Below are 13033 nucleotides of genomic sequence, written 5' to 3' on the forward strand. Positions count from 1 at the left end.
TGAATGATTTGTCAACTTAGCGAAACAGTAGTAGTTAGTTCCCTACCCCCAAAGACCTACAAAATCCCTGGGCATAGGGTTTTGGTTAGATTACAGACAAGACATAAAGCTAATACTTTGAAGCTATCCTCATATCCAATCAGAAAATTTCCTTCATATCACTATTCCACAGGTGAGCACATTTTACCTGGCAGGTTGATACTGTAGTTCACAGGATGCACAGCTGAGTAAAGCCATTGATGTCTTTTTCTCCGGGCATGCTAGTATCACCCGGGATATGAGCTAGGCATTAGAAAGAAAGTTCCCAGCTTGATTTCTATATATCTTGCAATTTAGCTATAGTATAAAGTTTTACAGAGAGTTATATCCAACATATAAAACATTACCATAGTGTATGTGTATGATTTAATAATCAAAAGGAGAAAAGTTCAGTTACTGTGTCTATTGAATCTTGTATCAGTTTTGGAAGCGTCAATGGTTAATTTTACACATGTTTTGTAAATATGTTGATATGAATGCAGGTAAAATTTGGCTATGGTAGAAGTAGTTTCATAATTAAATCATGAAAATTCTAACAAAGCATGTGAACTATGACATTCTCACACTCTTATCAGTGACTTGCATTAATCCTCTACCAGTCTAACATTACTTCAGTGGGAATTGACTCCCCAAATAATTAAACACATTCTCCATAGCATGGACTTACTTGATGGTAGATATTTTAGATAGTACATTATTAAACTGGCACATTGAATAAAATGCTAATCACGTGATTTCTTACCTTTCATCATTTTCCGGTAACAAAAAAAAAGGGATTGAAAGAATTTTTCTTACCCCTTGCCAATAAATTCTTAAAGCATCATTTCTTCAAAGACCTCAGAGCTAAATACATTCAAGGAAAACATACCACCACCTTCTCTGGTGGTTTCTCAGTTCAAATCAGAAATCTAGATTTCCAATAACTTCTCTGGCAACAGAATGAAAATCTGGAGTGTGTTCACAGCAAAAGGTTTGATAAGTGAGCTTATCCTTTTAAATTTCCATTTTTGACCCTTGCTGCAAGTGTTTCCTATGTCAAATATATTGGAATTTTCTAGGATAAATTGGCTTTGAGATCACCAATTAGGTTGAAGTTATTCTTAAATTTCCCTTTATGACTCTTTGTGTAAGAAAGGTTTCACTCTAGTGATGAAAACAGTGTTAATCTTTTTATTGAAAATGCTGTGAGGGCTGGAGAGATCTCAGTGGTTAAGAGCACTGGCTGTTCTTCTAGAGGTCCTGAGTTCAATTCCCAGCAATCAGATGGTGACTCACAACCATCTGTAATGGGACCTGATGCCCTCTTCTGGTGGCTAAAGACAGCGACAGTGTACCCACATGAATGAAATAAATAAGCAAATCTTAAAAAAAAAAAAAAAAGAAAGAAGGAAAGAAAGAAAGGAAGGAAGGAAGGAAGGAAGGAAGGAAGGAAAGAAGGAAGGAAGGAAGAAAGAAAGAAAGAAAAGAAAGAAAGAAAGAGAGAAAGAAAGAAAGAAAATGCTGTGAATGACATTTAATTACTGCCTATTCCCTGTGTTTCCAAATATTACTGGTCAAAGCTTTCACTTAGCAATCAAAGGGAATACTGCTTTTGTCCTTGGAATTATTTTTAATTAAACTATAACTATATCATTTCCCCCTCTATATTCCCCATATCCTACCCTATCCTCCATGCCCTTCAATCCTTTCAAATTCATGTCCACGTTTTTTTCATATATACATGAGTGCATATGTACATACATACATACATACATACATACATACATGCATAAACACACACACATACAAACAAACACACACAAGACACAACCAATTTCAGATTTCAGGAATGATCATTTGCTACTGAATAACCAATTAGAAGCTCATTACTGGGGAAGGCTTACTCTCCCTTTCTCAGCATTTTGTTGTTCCCTGTAGCTCTTTGTCTGGGGACAGGGTCCTGTAACATACTCTTTTCCATGTTATCATGTTGTATTTCTTCAGGTCTCGTTCAGAGAGCCATATTGTTGCTGTATCATGGTGAGGCTTCATGCCCACTGTAGAAGACACAATTTTCACAGTAGATGTACTGGGCATCTGGGTCTTAAACTCCTTCTAGTTGCTCTTCCACCATTTTCAGGTCTTGAAGAGTTTTGTTCATTTTCTTCAACTGCATATTTTTCTCAGTTTTCTTGGATTTCTTTAAGGAGCTTATCATTTCCTCATTAAGGTCTTTTATTATCTTTATAAAGTTGGGTTTTCTTGTGCTTTGAGTGTGTTGGAATATGCAGGGCTTACTGTACTATGATGGTTGAGCTCTGGTAGTAACATATTGCCTTGGCTCTTGTCTATTTTTTTCTTATGCTATCCTCTAGGTATCTGTGTTGAGTGATTATAGATCTAGGTGTCAATTCTGAGCTTCTTTGTTGAGGGGGGTGTTTTGTTCCTTGGTTTCTATTTCCACTCTGGTCTTCAGGTTGGAGTGGCCTGTGGTGCAGGAGAGTTTCTATCTGAGTTGGAGGCTGAATTTCTGGCAGAGAGTAGCTTCTGTTTTAGCCATGGGTCCTCAGGTTCTCTGTGCTGGTGTGTCTTCTGGTGAATCAATATGCTGGTCTGACCTCCTGTGGAACAGGAGGCTTCCACAGAGGTGTGGGCTGGATATGGTGACTTGGGGTGGTGATCTCACATTTAGGTCTTCGATTGATTTGGAATTCGTTTTTTTGTTTTTGTTTTTGTTGAGAAGGTGATAGTTATGGTTATGATTTCATTCTCCTATATGTGAGCATCTAGTTTTCACTGGACATCTTTCCTGCGGGGTTTGTTTTTGACATCTTTGTCAAATGTCAGATGGTGTTAGTCATATGTATTCATGTTTGGGTCTTCTAATCCGTCTGTTGGTCAACATGTATGTTTTTATGCTAGCCATTTCCTTACTGCTATGGTTCTGCGGTGTATTTTTAACTCTGTAGAGGTATGTCTCCAGTGATGCTCTTTTTGCTCTGGGTTATTTAGGCAGTATGGAGTCTTTTACAGGTTCATATAAATTAATACTAATTTTTTTAACCTTTGTGATGAACAAGATGGGAACATTGATTGAAATTGCATTGAATCTTTGGATTAATTTTGGTGGAATGGTAATTTTCATGACATTAATTCTGATAATCCATGAGAGTATGTTATGTCTAGTGTCCTTTTCAACCAGTTTTCCTCCCAGATAGTTATAGTTCTCATTTTAGTGATCTTTTATATCCTTGGTTAGGTTTATGCCAAAAATATGATTTTTTATGCTGATGTTAATGGAATATGTCCATGTTCTCTTTCTCTGTGTGTTTGTTATTAGTATACAAAACAGTTACTAATTTTTTTGTAATTGATTCTTTACCCTGTCACTTTCATGAAACTGCTTATATTTCTAGAAAGTTTCTAATAGATTTTTGGGAACTCGTATGTATAATATTGTGTCACCTACAAATAGGGATGATTTAACTTCATCTTTACTTATTTTTATTGTTTTCATTTCCTTCACTCAAGCATTGTTCAAGCTAGTTATTTGAGCACAATGTTGAAAATGAATGGGGGTCATTTGTCCTGGAGATTCTCAATACTATAGTGACAGTTTAAAAGCTCATAGGTCCAGGAAGTGGTGAACACAGCATGGTCTAAACTTTTAAAGGTTCTGGAAAGAACTTCACCAGCTGCCAGGACATACAGGTCATTCTGACTAGGAAGAAGCATCCCTTACCCCCTTCTACATTTATATCATTATTCTCAACTTCTCCAACACTCAGAACTAAAAAAGCAACCAGAGAGCTTTCTATAACGTCTTGTTGTTATTCTTAGTAAGACAAGTAAAAGACCATGAGCTGAAACTATTTTCCCACTCCCAAGAGGACTGGAGAGTTCCCAGACATCACTGGAGACTGCAACTGGATCAAACTCCCCACTGGATACCCCGTGTTACAGCATATGACCTTAATTCTTTCAGCCATACTGTCAGAGTTTCTAACTGTATATTCCCCAAGCTAATATGAAAAAGTCATTTTTTAACTAGTAGAGATATGAGAAAATGATTGACTAGGTTCAAAACCAGAATTCATCACTGACTTTTCAGGTAAAGGCATTTCTACTTGCTCAGGAGTCCATAATTGTCAGTATAACTTAAGTAGAAAAAGGAGAGTTATTTCAGTATATATTCCATGGCCCTATAATATTATATATATATATACATATATATATATACACAAAATATTCTATGGGCTTATAATTTGATTGTACCTATATATTATATAAAATATTTATGTTATATAAGTATAACATAAAATTTATATTATAAATGTTATCAGTCACCCCTGTAAATGGTTGAAACTATTTGGTTCTTTATAAAACACAAATAAAAACCAGAAGACAGACTAGCACTATAGGAACAGTGATCAGGAACACATGTGCAAGCCTAAAGTTGTTTGCTGACTGTATTCTTTCTTCTACTTCACCAGGTAGTCTCTATGCTGACCAGTTAGGTCCCTCTGCAGCCTTCCTGCCAGTGCATTTTAGCCCTTAAATATTTTAGAGGTCTGTCTGATCTTACAGCCTTTGTCATTGGCCAGAGTTGCTAATCTATGCTCCAATGAGAAGAGGAGTACATTCATCTCCTGAATTAGAATCAAGCAAAAGTGCCTCTTCCCAGTATTTTCCTTGGATTTCATAACCACAACACTTTCCTCCTTTCTTCTTCCAAGATGATTCTCTGTACACTAATGGCCCTACTGTTTCAGGCCAGCCCTGGCATTGCTGCAAGGTATTATATTACTCAGGCATCTCTGGGGAGGAAATAATGGTAGTTGATAGAAATATTTTGAAAATGGATTTGAGATTTTTTTATTTTAATTTTGTCAGAGTTGGCTCATGTGATTTGGAAGATTGGGCTATCTCACTCTCTAATGTCCACAAGATGGGGGCCAAGGAAAGACAATGATATAATTTAGTCTCAGTCCTGATACCTATGAGCCAGAACACCCAAGGGCAGAAGATGGTCACCTCTGAACAGAGAAAATGTAATCATTCCCAACCTTCAGTCTTACTGCTCTCCGCCAATTGATTCGTTCCTGCCCACACCGGAGAGTGTATTTGCTTTACTCAGTCTGTGAATTAAATGCCACCTCACAGAAAAAGCCACAAATGGTTTTACAAATGTGACATCCTACAAGAAAGTGAAGCTGACAGGAACATAACCATCACAGTGCTTTCTGGGGGCACTTACCAAAATGAGATACAAATCTAGAGGAATCAATGAAGAACATCCTGAGTAGAGAAAAAACAAGCGTTAGCCCTTCCATGAGTCTCCAGCCAGTCTGTACAAACTATCCAGAAAGATAGAACTGTGAATTATTCTTTAAGTTGGCCTTACTATAGACTTTGGATAGCTGCTGGTGGCAGTGTGCCAAGGCCAAACCAAGAGGTTTAGCTGCCATAGAAATTGTCCTTTACTGGGGAGCAGTGACTGCTTCAGCCATATAGGTTATGAGAGGACTTTTAGGACAAGGACAGTGTGGCTAGAATAAGGACAGAACATTGTTCTCTGTGAACAACATTACAGAAAATATAAAACACTTATATTCCAGGTTTCTAAACTGTTGCTACTCTTCTCAGACAATTTTATCTAATTAACAGCCATTTTCACTCCTATAGACAGTAATCAGCTTTAAATTACTGGACCCAGCTGCTGATGCTAAGAAGTACGGAAAGCAGAACCTGTACAATATATCCTTAGATGCCCTCAACACAGCCTGAAACAAGACAAAGGAAGATTTTTCTCATTTTGCTTCTCCTCAGCCTTTTTTACCTATATCTTTCATTCTATTTATAGTTTGATTCAATTTTATGGCCTAATATGGAAGTCACAGGAAGGGTTTTAAAAATGCATAAACATCTTGCAGTAATGAGAATTGTCCAGTATTTTTGTTTGGTTTCAAGAAATAGTTTTGAAAACTGTCATACCTGGAATTGTTCTGCAGAGAGCTTCATCCTCCAAGTGGGAAAGAAAAAAACCTGATTGGGAATTTGCATATTCCTTGAGTGATACATTAGTAAGAGACATGGTGAGAAAATACAAACAATCCTGTCTTATGCCTAATTAAATCCCTAATTATTTTACCTGTCTGGATCTCTCTATTTATATCTTTATGTATGGTTTACGTGTTTTATAACACTTTGGCCATCTTCCTTGAATTAAAAAGGAAAGAAAGGATTAGAAATCAGGAGAACAGGAGCAGCAAAGGAAAAGGAAACGAAATAAAAACTGGAGAGTTACAGAGGAAAGACAAGGGGAAAGGTGAGGAAACAAAAGACCGGCATTTTGCATGACTAACATGAAAAATACTGTTACAGAGCGTAGTTACAGAACTTCAATGTGATTTTGCTATTTTCAGTGAAAATGGATGGAGAGCAGTATTGTTAGTGTCTCTCTACCTTAGCTGCTTTCCACACTCAAACACACTTTTCTGTCAGAACAAATATTTGGCAGAGATAGAAACTGGCTATATCTCATAGAGAACAAAGTTATGTGATACCATTCAACACTTGATTAACAAGGTATCATTGGCTAAAGAAACAGAAATTAGACTTACATGTGACAATCCCAAAGTATCCTGTTCCCCTTCTGTGCTGTCCCTTTTCGTGACTCCATTTTGTGTCTATGGAATACTATTATGTGATGACAATCAGCTGCTCACTCTAATTCAGTCAACCAGACTATGATGGATACAAAAAGAAGTCTAATGTACAAAACATTCTCAAATTGCTGTCCAAAAAGGAAAAAAAAAGGATTGAAAGTCAAGGGCAATAATTAAGAGAATTCATTGAACATTATTCTTCCCAAAGGAAAAAAAAGACACATAAGTCACAGCTGATTTTCCCTCATTAAAATGTGGACCCCCTTCTGTTAACAGTCTTTCAGCTGTAAAGATGACTCTCCCACCCACCCCCAAATAGCAGAATCTACAAAATTCCAGTCTTAAACCTCGTACCTCATCTCATGTTCTTTGCTAAAAACTAGTTTAATTAAAGTGAAATATAATTTTGTTTACACTTATTATAAAAGCATCAAATGGTTTAAGTGCAATATCTAGAACGAGATTACCTATACTGCTGCCAAGTTCCCAACAAAAACAAAAACTAGGACTGTCAGAGGAAAGAGCTGTCTACCTCAGTGTGATAGCCACAGTTTCTCCTTTGGCTCCTCACTTCTATGAATAGTGTCCCAGTCTGTGTGCCATACCCTTCAGTCGCTGTACTCATAGAAGACATAGCTTAGCGAGGAGATATGAAAATAACTCCACCACATCTTGAATTTTCTATGCCATGAACATGATACTAACACAATATTGTCAGACTTTACTGAAGGTAAAACAGATCTCAAATTGGGGGCTTGTGGCCACTTTGGGGATCAAACCACCCTTCCACAGGGTAACCTAAGAACACAGGAAAATATAGATATTTGTGTTATGACTCATAACAGTAACAAAATTATAGTTATGAAGTAGCAATGAAAGAATTTTATAATTGGGGTCATCACAATATGAGAAACTGTATTAAATGGTCACGCTTTCAGAGAGTTGAGAAAAACTGCAATAAATGATGCCTATAGAATAGATAGAATATAGAGCACTGACTTCCCTTTGCTGTGGTAGATCTGTATGTTTTTCTTTTTATTGGATATTTTATTTATCCACGTTTCAAATGTTATCCCCTTTCCTGGTTTCCCCTCCAGAAACCCCCTTTCACATCCCCTTCCCTCTGATTCTATGAGGGTGATCCCCAAATGACACACCCACTCTTGCCTTCATGGCCTGGCATTCCCCTATACTGGGGCAATAAGCTTTCACAGGACCAAGGGCCTCTCCTCCCATAAATGCCAGAGAAAGCTATCCTCTGCTACATGTATGGCTAGAGCTATGAGTCCCTCCATTTGTACTCTTTGTTGGTAGTCCCTGGAAGTTCTGAGGGGTCTGGTTGGTTGATATTGTTGTTCTTCTTATGGGGTTTCAAAACTCAGTCCTTTCTCTAACTCCGTCAATGGGATCCATATGCTTAGTCCAAAGGTTGGCTGCTAGCATCCGTCTATGTATTTGTCAGACACTGGCAGAGCCTCTCAGGAGAGAGCTATATCAGGCTCCTGTCAGCAAGCACGTCTTAGCATCAGCAATACTGTCTGAGTTTGATGACTGAATATGGGATGGATCCCCAGGTGGGGAAGTCTCTGGATGGTCTTTTCTTCCGTCTCTGCTCCACACTTTGCCTCTGTATTTCCTTTAGACAGGAACAATTCTCAGTTAAAAATTTGGAGATGATTCCCTGACTGGGGCCGGCCTTGCCTCTGGATGTGGTCTCTATAGGTTCTCCCTAGCCTGTGTTGGACATTTCAGTTAATCTCATCCCTGTTGGGTTCTGGGAGCCTCTTGTTTTCCCAGCATCTGGGACGTGCTGGTGGCTACCCCTAGTTCCCCATCCCCCATTGCTACACATCTCTGTTCAAATTCCTGATCTTCTCTATGTATGTCGTCCCCATCTCCTCTGATATCTGATCTGCCCCCTTTTCCCTCCCTCTTCTCTCTTCCTCCCATGTCCCTCTCACCCTCTACATCCTGTGAGTATTTTTCCCTCTCTAAGAAGAACTTAAGCATCCATACTTCAGTCTTCTGTCTTCTTGAGCCTCATATGGTCAGTGAATAGTATTTTGGGTATTCCAAGCTTTGGGGCTAATATCACTAATCAGTGAGTGCATACCATGGGTGTTTTTTGTGACTGGGTTACCACACTCAGGATACTATTTTCTAGTTCCATCCATTTGCTTAAGAATTGCATAAAGGCATTGTTTAATAGCTGAGTAGTACTCCATTGTGTAAATGTACCATGTTTTCTGTATCCATTCCTCTGTTGAAGGACGTCTGTGTTCTTTCCAAGTTCTGACAATTATAAATAAGGCTGCTATGAACATAGTAGAGCATTTGTCTTTGTTATATGTTGGAGCATCTTTTCGGTATATGCCCTGGAGTAGTATAACTTAGTCCTCAGGGTAGTACTATGTCCAATTTTCTGAGGAACTGCCAGACTGATTTCCAGAATGGTTTTACCATCTTGCAATCTGTCCAACAATGGAGGAGTGTTCCTCTTTTTCCACATCCTTGCCAGCATCTGCTGTTACTCTGTTTTTTGATCTTAGCCATTCTGACTGGTGTGAGGTAGAATTTCAGGGTTGTTTTGATTTTCATTTCCCTGATGATTAAGGATGTCGAACATTTCTTTAGGTGCTTCTCAGACATTTGATATTACTCAGTTGAGAATTCTTTGTTTAGCTCTGTAGCCCATATTTTAATAAGGTTATTTGATTCTCTGGAGTCTAATTTCTTGAGATCTTTGTACATATTGGATATTGGCCCTCTACTGGGTATAGAATTGGTAAAGATCTTTTCCCAATCTGTTGGTTGTTGTTTTGTCCTAATAACAGTGTCCTTTGCCTTACAGAAGCTGTGCAATTTTTTGAGGTCCCATTTGTCTATTGTTGTTCTTAGACCATAAGCCATTGGTGTTCTGTTCATGAAATTTTCCCCAGTGCCCATGTTTTCGAGGCTCTTCCCCACTTTCTCTTCTGTTACTTTCAGTGTATCTGGCTTTATGTGGAGGTCCTTCAGCTAAGTTAATAAAAAACATAAATTGTCTGGAGCTGTAGCTCTGCCTTTAACTTAAATGGCCTTCACCTGGTTACTCTGATATTCTTATACTCAACTACATGTTCTGTTAAGAAATGGGGATAATAAATAAGGACCCCAGGTTTCAGTCTTATTTCCACGGCTTATTGTTATATGACCTGATAAAATAAATGTAACCCAGCTACCCAGCGTTCTCACCTGTAAAGTGGCAGTGAGGACTATTCTAACACTTGCAAGTTATTAAAGAACAAAAAAGAAAAGGCATATCAGGTAGCCATGCCAGGTCTTGTCATTATTTTCAAATTTTATGAACCTTGTGATTCATGCCACAATTTGTTGGTTGACATTATACTTTTTTCTTCTGGTTAGATAGTTAGTTATTAACAGGCCTGCTTAAAATAACACTTTTTCTCTTTGGGTAACTAAACTAAGACTTCACATGGTTTTAAATACTCAAGTGAAGATTTCATATAAACAACCTGTGACTTATACCTGTAACATGGCTGAGTTAGATCGTCTAAAGGCGTTGTTTCCTCTGGTGTGGTAAGTGGTGATGAATTTCCTGGATTCACGCCTGTGCAGTTTGTTCGATGCTGTCTCTGAGCTCTTTCTTTCATGCTGCATCTGGTTTTCACCTTCATTTTGAATCATAAAAATATGTTTGCTGAGCTTTTTATTGGTTTTTCTTTAAAGAAAATTTACCCAAATGGGGATAATTACCATGTATGTTGAATGAAGGTAAACATAATATTCAAGATAATCTAAATCCCTATGATCCAAGAAATGTTTACCCAAATATAAATAAACTTTAAAATACACATATTTGGTTTTCATTCATTTTCATTTGTACGTAATATATATGTGTATATACATATATATGTATTTACATATATGATACACAGGGGCCAAATGATCCTCAAATATATAAATTATAATTAATATAATTAATTATATATATAATAAATTAAACTTCTAAGTCAAATATATATTCTCAACCTAAACAAATAAATCAAGCCAGCAATATGACTTTTCTGTTAACTCCTTAGGAATAACGTATCAAAGAGAATAAAAAAAAGAGTACTTGTTATTACCCTATTCATTCCAACCAATGAAATGAAGAAAACTGTACAATAAAGGGAGTGGTTTTTGAGGCATGAGATGGGAATGGTAGAAATTTGAGAAAACAGGAGGTATGAGGGGAAGTCTCCATTTGTTAAATATTTGACCTCTCAAAAGGGCCCATTCTGTCTTCATATTTTCACCATACCTAGAAAGAGTAATAGATATACGAGCCATTTACATCTTCAAGGTGTTTCCTATGGTGTGAAATGAATGCCATGTGGTACTCTGGTTTTTAGGTACAAAGTATTTAACTTGGTAAAAATGAAAGAGGACATAATTACCCCTTTTAAAGTTTACTGTTAATCTTCTGGTTGTAATGAGGAAAATGACATTATTTCAACACTTCTTTAGACTTTATTTTTTTTCCAGAGACCAACTATCTATTTAAAAGTCTTGAAAAATAAGCTTCAGATAAACTATACGTTCATTTCTGCCATATACATATTGTGCATTCCAATGTTTCCACTCTGATTATACTTGTTATAGTATTTATTATTTAATCGAGTTTGTAAAGATAGGTAACAACATGTAGAGGTGAAATAGATTAGACAAAACTCATGATATAAGTAGCATCTATTGTTGGGAAACATGATATGATTTTTGTTATGTCAGAAGACAATTACTGCTAACCCTGTATACATTCTTGTTCAGCACAAGAAGAAATTCCTATTTTTCTTCCTGTGGAACTCTAATAAATGATGGGACAGGAAGTTTTTGAGTAGATCAGCTAACTTAGACCCATTGGCCAGTCTTTTTGAAGCATTCCAACTAACTACTCTGTACTTAAAGTTAGAGGTGCCACTGTTCAGAACTATTATTCTAACAAGACACAAAGACACCAACTTATAGAATGTAGGTTATATAGAATAAGCCACATGTACAAAAAAATATGTAAGAGACACTTGAAAGAGAGATGAACTTGGAGAATATTAACAGAGAAAATAGAAGTAGCAACCAAAACACAAACTTATCTTCTATCCTAACCTGCCAACGTGGTCAGTTAATTGAATAAAAATATGGTATATATATATATATATATATATATATATGTGTGTGTGTGTGTGTATACATATATTACATAATATATAATATCTATATACTATATAGAATGTGTATGCTGCTTATCTCTTTCTGTGATTAGTTTTCTTCCTCCTTGTTAAATGTACATGATGAAATCAATGGTCACTAAAAAATATTTCTTTCATCTTTTCCTTATTATTTTAAAGCAGTGTCTTACCATGGCACTGAGGTTAGCCTTAAAATCACCATCCTACCTTATTCTCTGAAGAGCTGGATATACACTCTTCATTCCACAAGCCTTGTTCTAGAAAAAGAATGAGTTCACTGAATACACACTGCTCCACACTCTGCTAGCTCACATTTACTAATCTCTTCCCAGTCCTTGATGCCTAAATAGTTTTTCTTAATTATACTAATCATAGAGACAAACATTCATTTCTCCTTTTTCATTTAGAAGACTCTGAACTTTCCCCGTGAATCTCTCATGTAGTTGTCACTTTAATTCTAGTATCAAAGACGATTAAAGACAATAATAATAATATACTGATTCTTATAAGCTATACATCAGTTTCACCGTAATTTGGTTTATTTAACACTGTAACAAATTGTATCTTTGTTTACAGTTATAATTGATTTAAATTTAGGAAAAAACATTTAACATCATTAACTTGACATCAGAGTTTTCCTACTGACCGTAAGCTGTTTGAGAACATGATTACATTTACACGCTAATGTGTCCACAGCTCTGTCTTGCACATAGACATTACCCAGTGTATGTTTATTGACTTCAGCTAAATAAACTTCCTTCCTAGCTTTCAGAGCCCAGCTTGCTGGTAAGAACATTGCTATGAAGCTATATCCATATCTCCAGATTCTGTGCTCAGAATTCATGCAGTAATTGACCAATCCCAGTTTCATGAATGTTCCCATGGATCCCCTCGAGTCAGAGCAGGGCAGGGTGAGAATGTAAAGAAGAGAGAGGCAAAGATTAAAACAGAGACTGAAGGGACACCCATTCAGAGCCTGCCCCACATGTGGCCCATATATATACAGCCACCCAATTAGACAAGATGGATGAAGCAAAGAAGTGCAGAAGTGTAGATCGCTCCTGAGAGACACAGCCAGAATACAGCAAATACAGAGGCGAATGCCAGCAGCAAACCACTGAA

General features: G+C 36.9%; 1 protein-coding gene across 1 annotated transcript in view; it reads right to left on the reverse strand.

The window, feature by feature from the left end:
- Frmd3 (FERM domain containing 3) overlaps positions 1-13033 on the reverse strand; it is a 195163-nt gene that overhangs the window by 75550 nt on the left and 106580 nt on the right. Inside the window, exon 5 of the mRNA XM_032896836.1 lies at positions 10215-10357. Within this exon, the coding sequence (XP_032752727.1) occupies positions 10215-10357 (143 nt within the window). The remainder of the gene's footprint in view (positions 1-10214; positions 10358-13033) is intronic.

This window comes from Rattus rattus, chromosome 1 (assembly GCF_011064425.1).
Source record: "Rattus rattus isolate New Zealand chromosome 1, Rrattus_CSIRO_v1, whole genome shotgun sequence".
Taxonomy (NCBI): domain Eukaryota; kingdom Metazoa; phylum Chordata; class Mammalia; order Rodentia; family Muridae; genus Rattus; species Rattus rattus.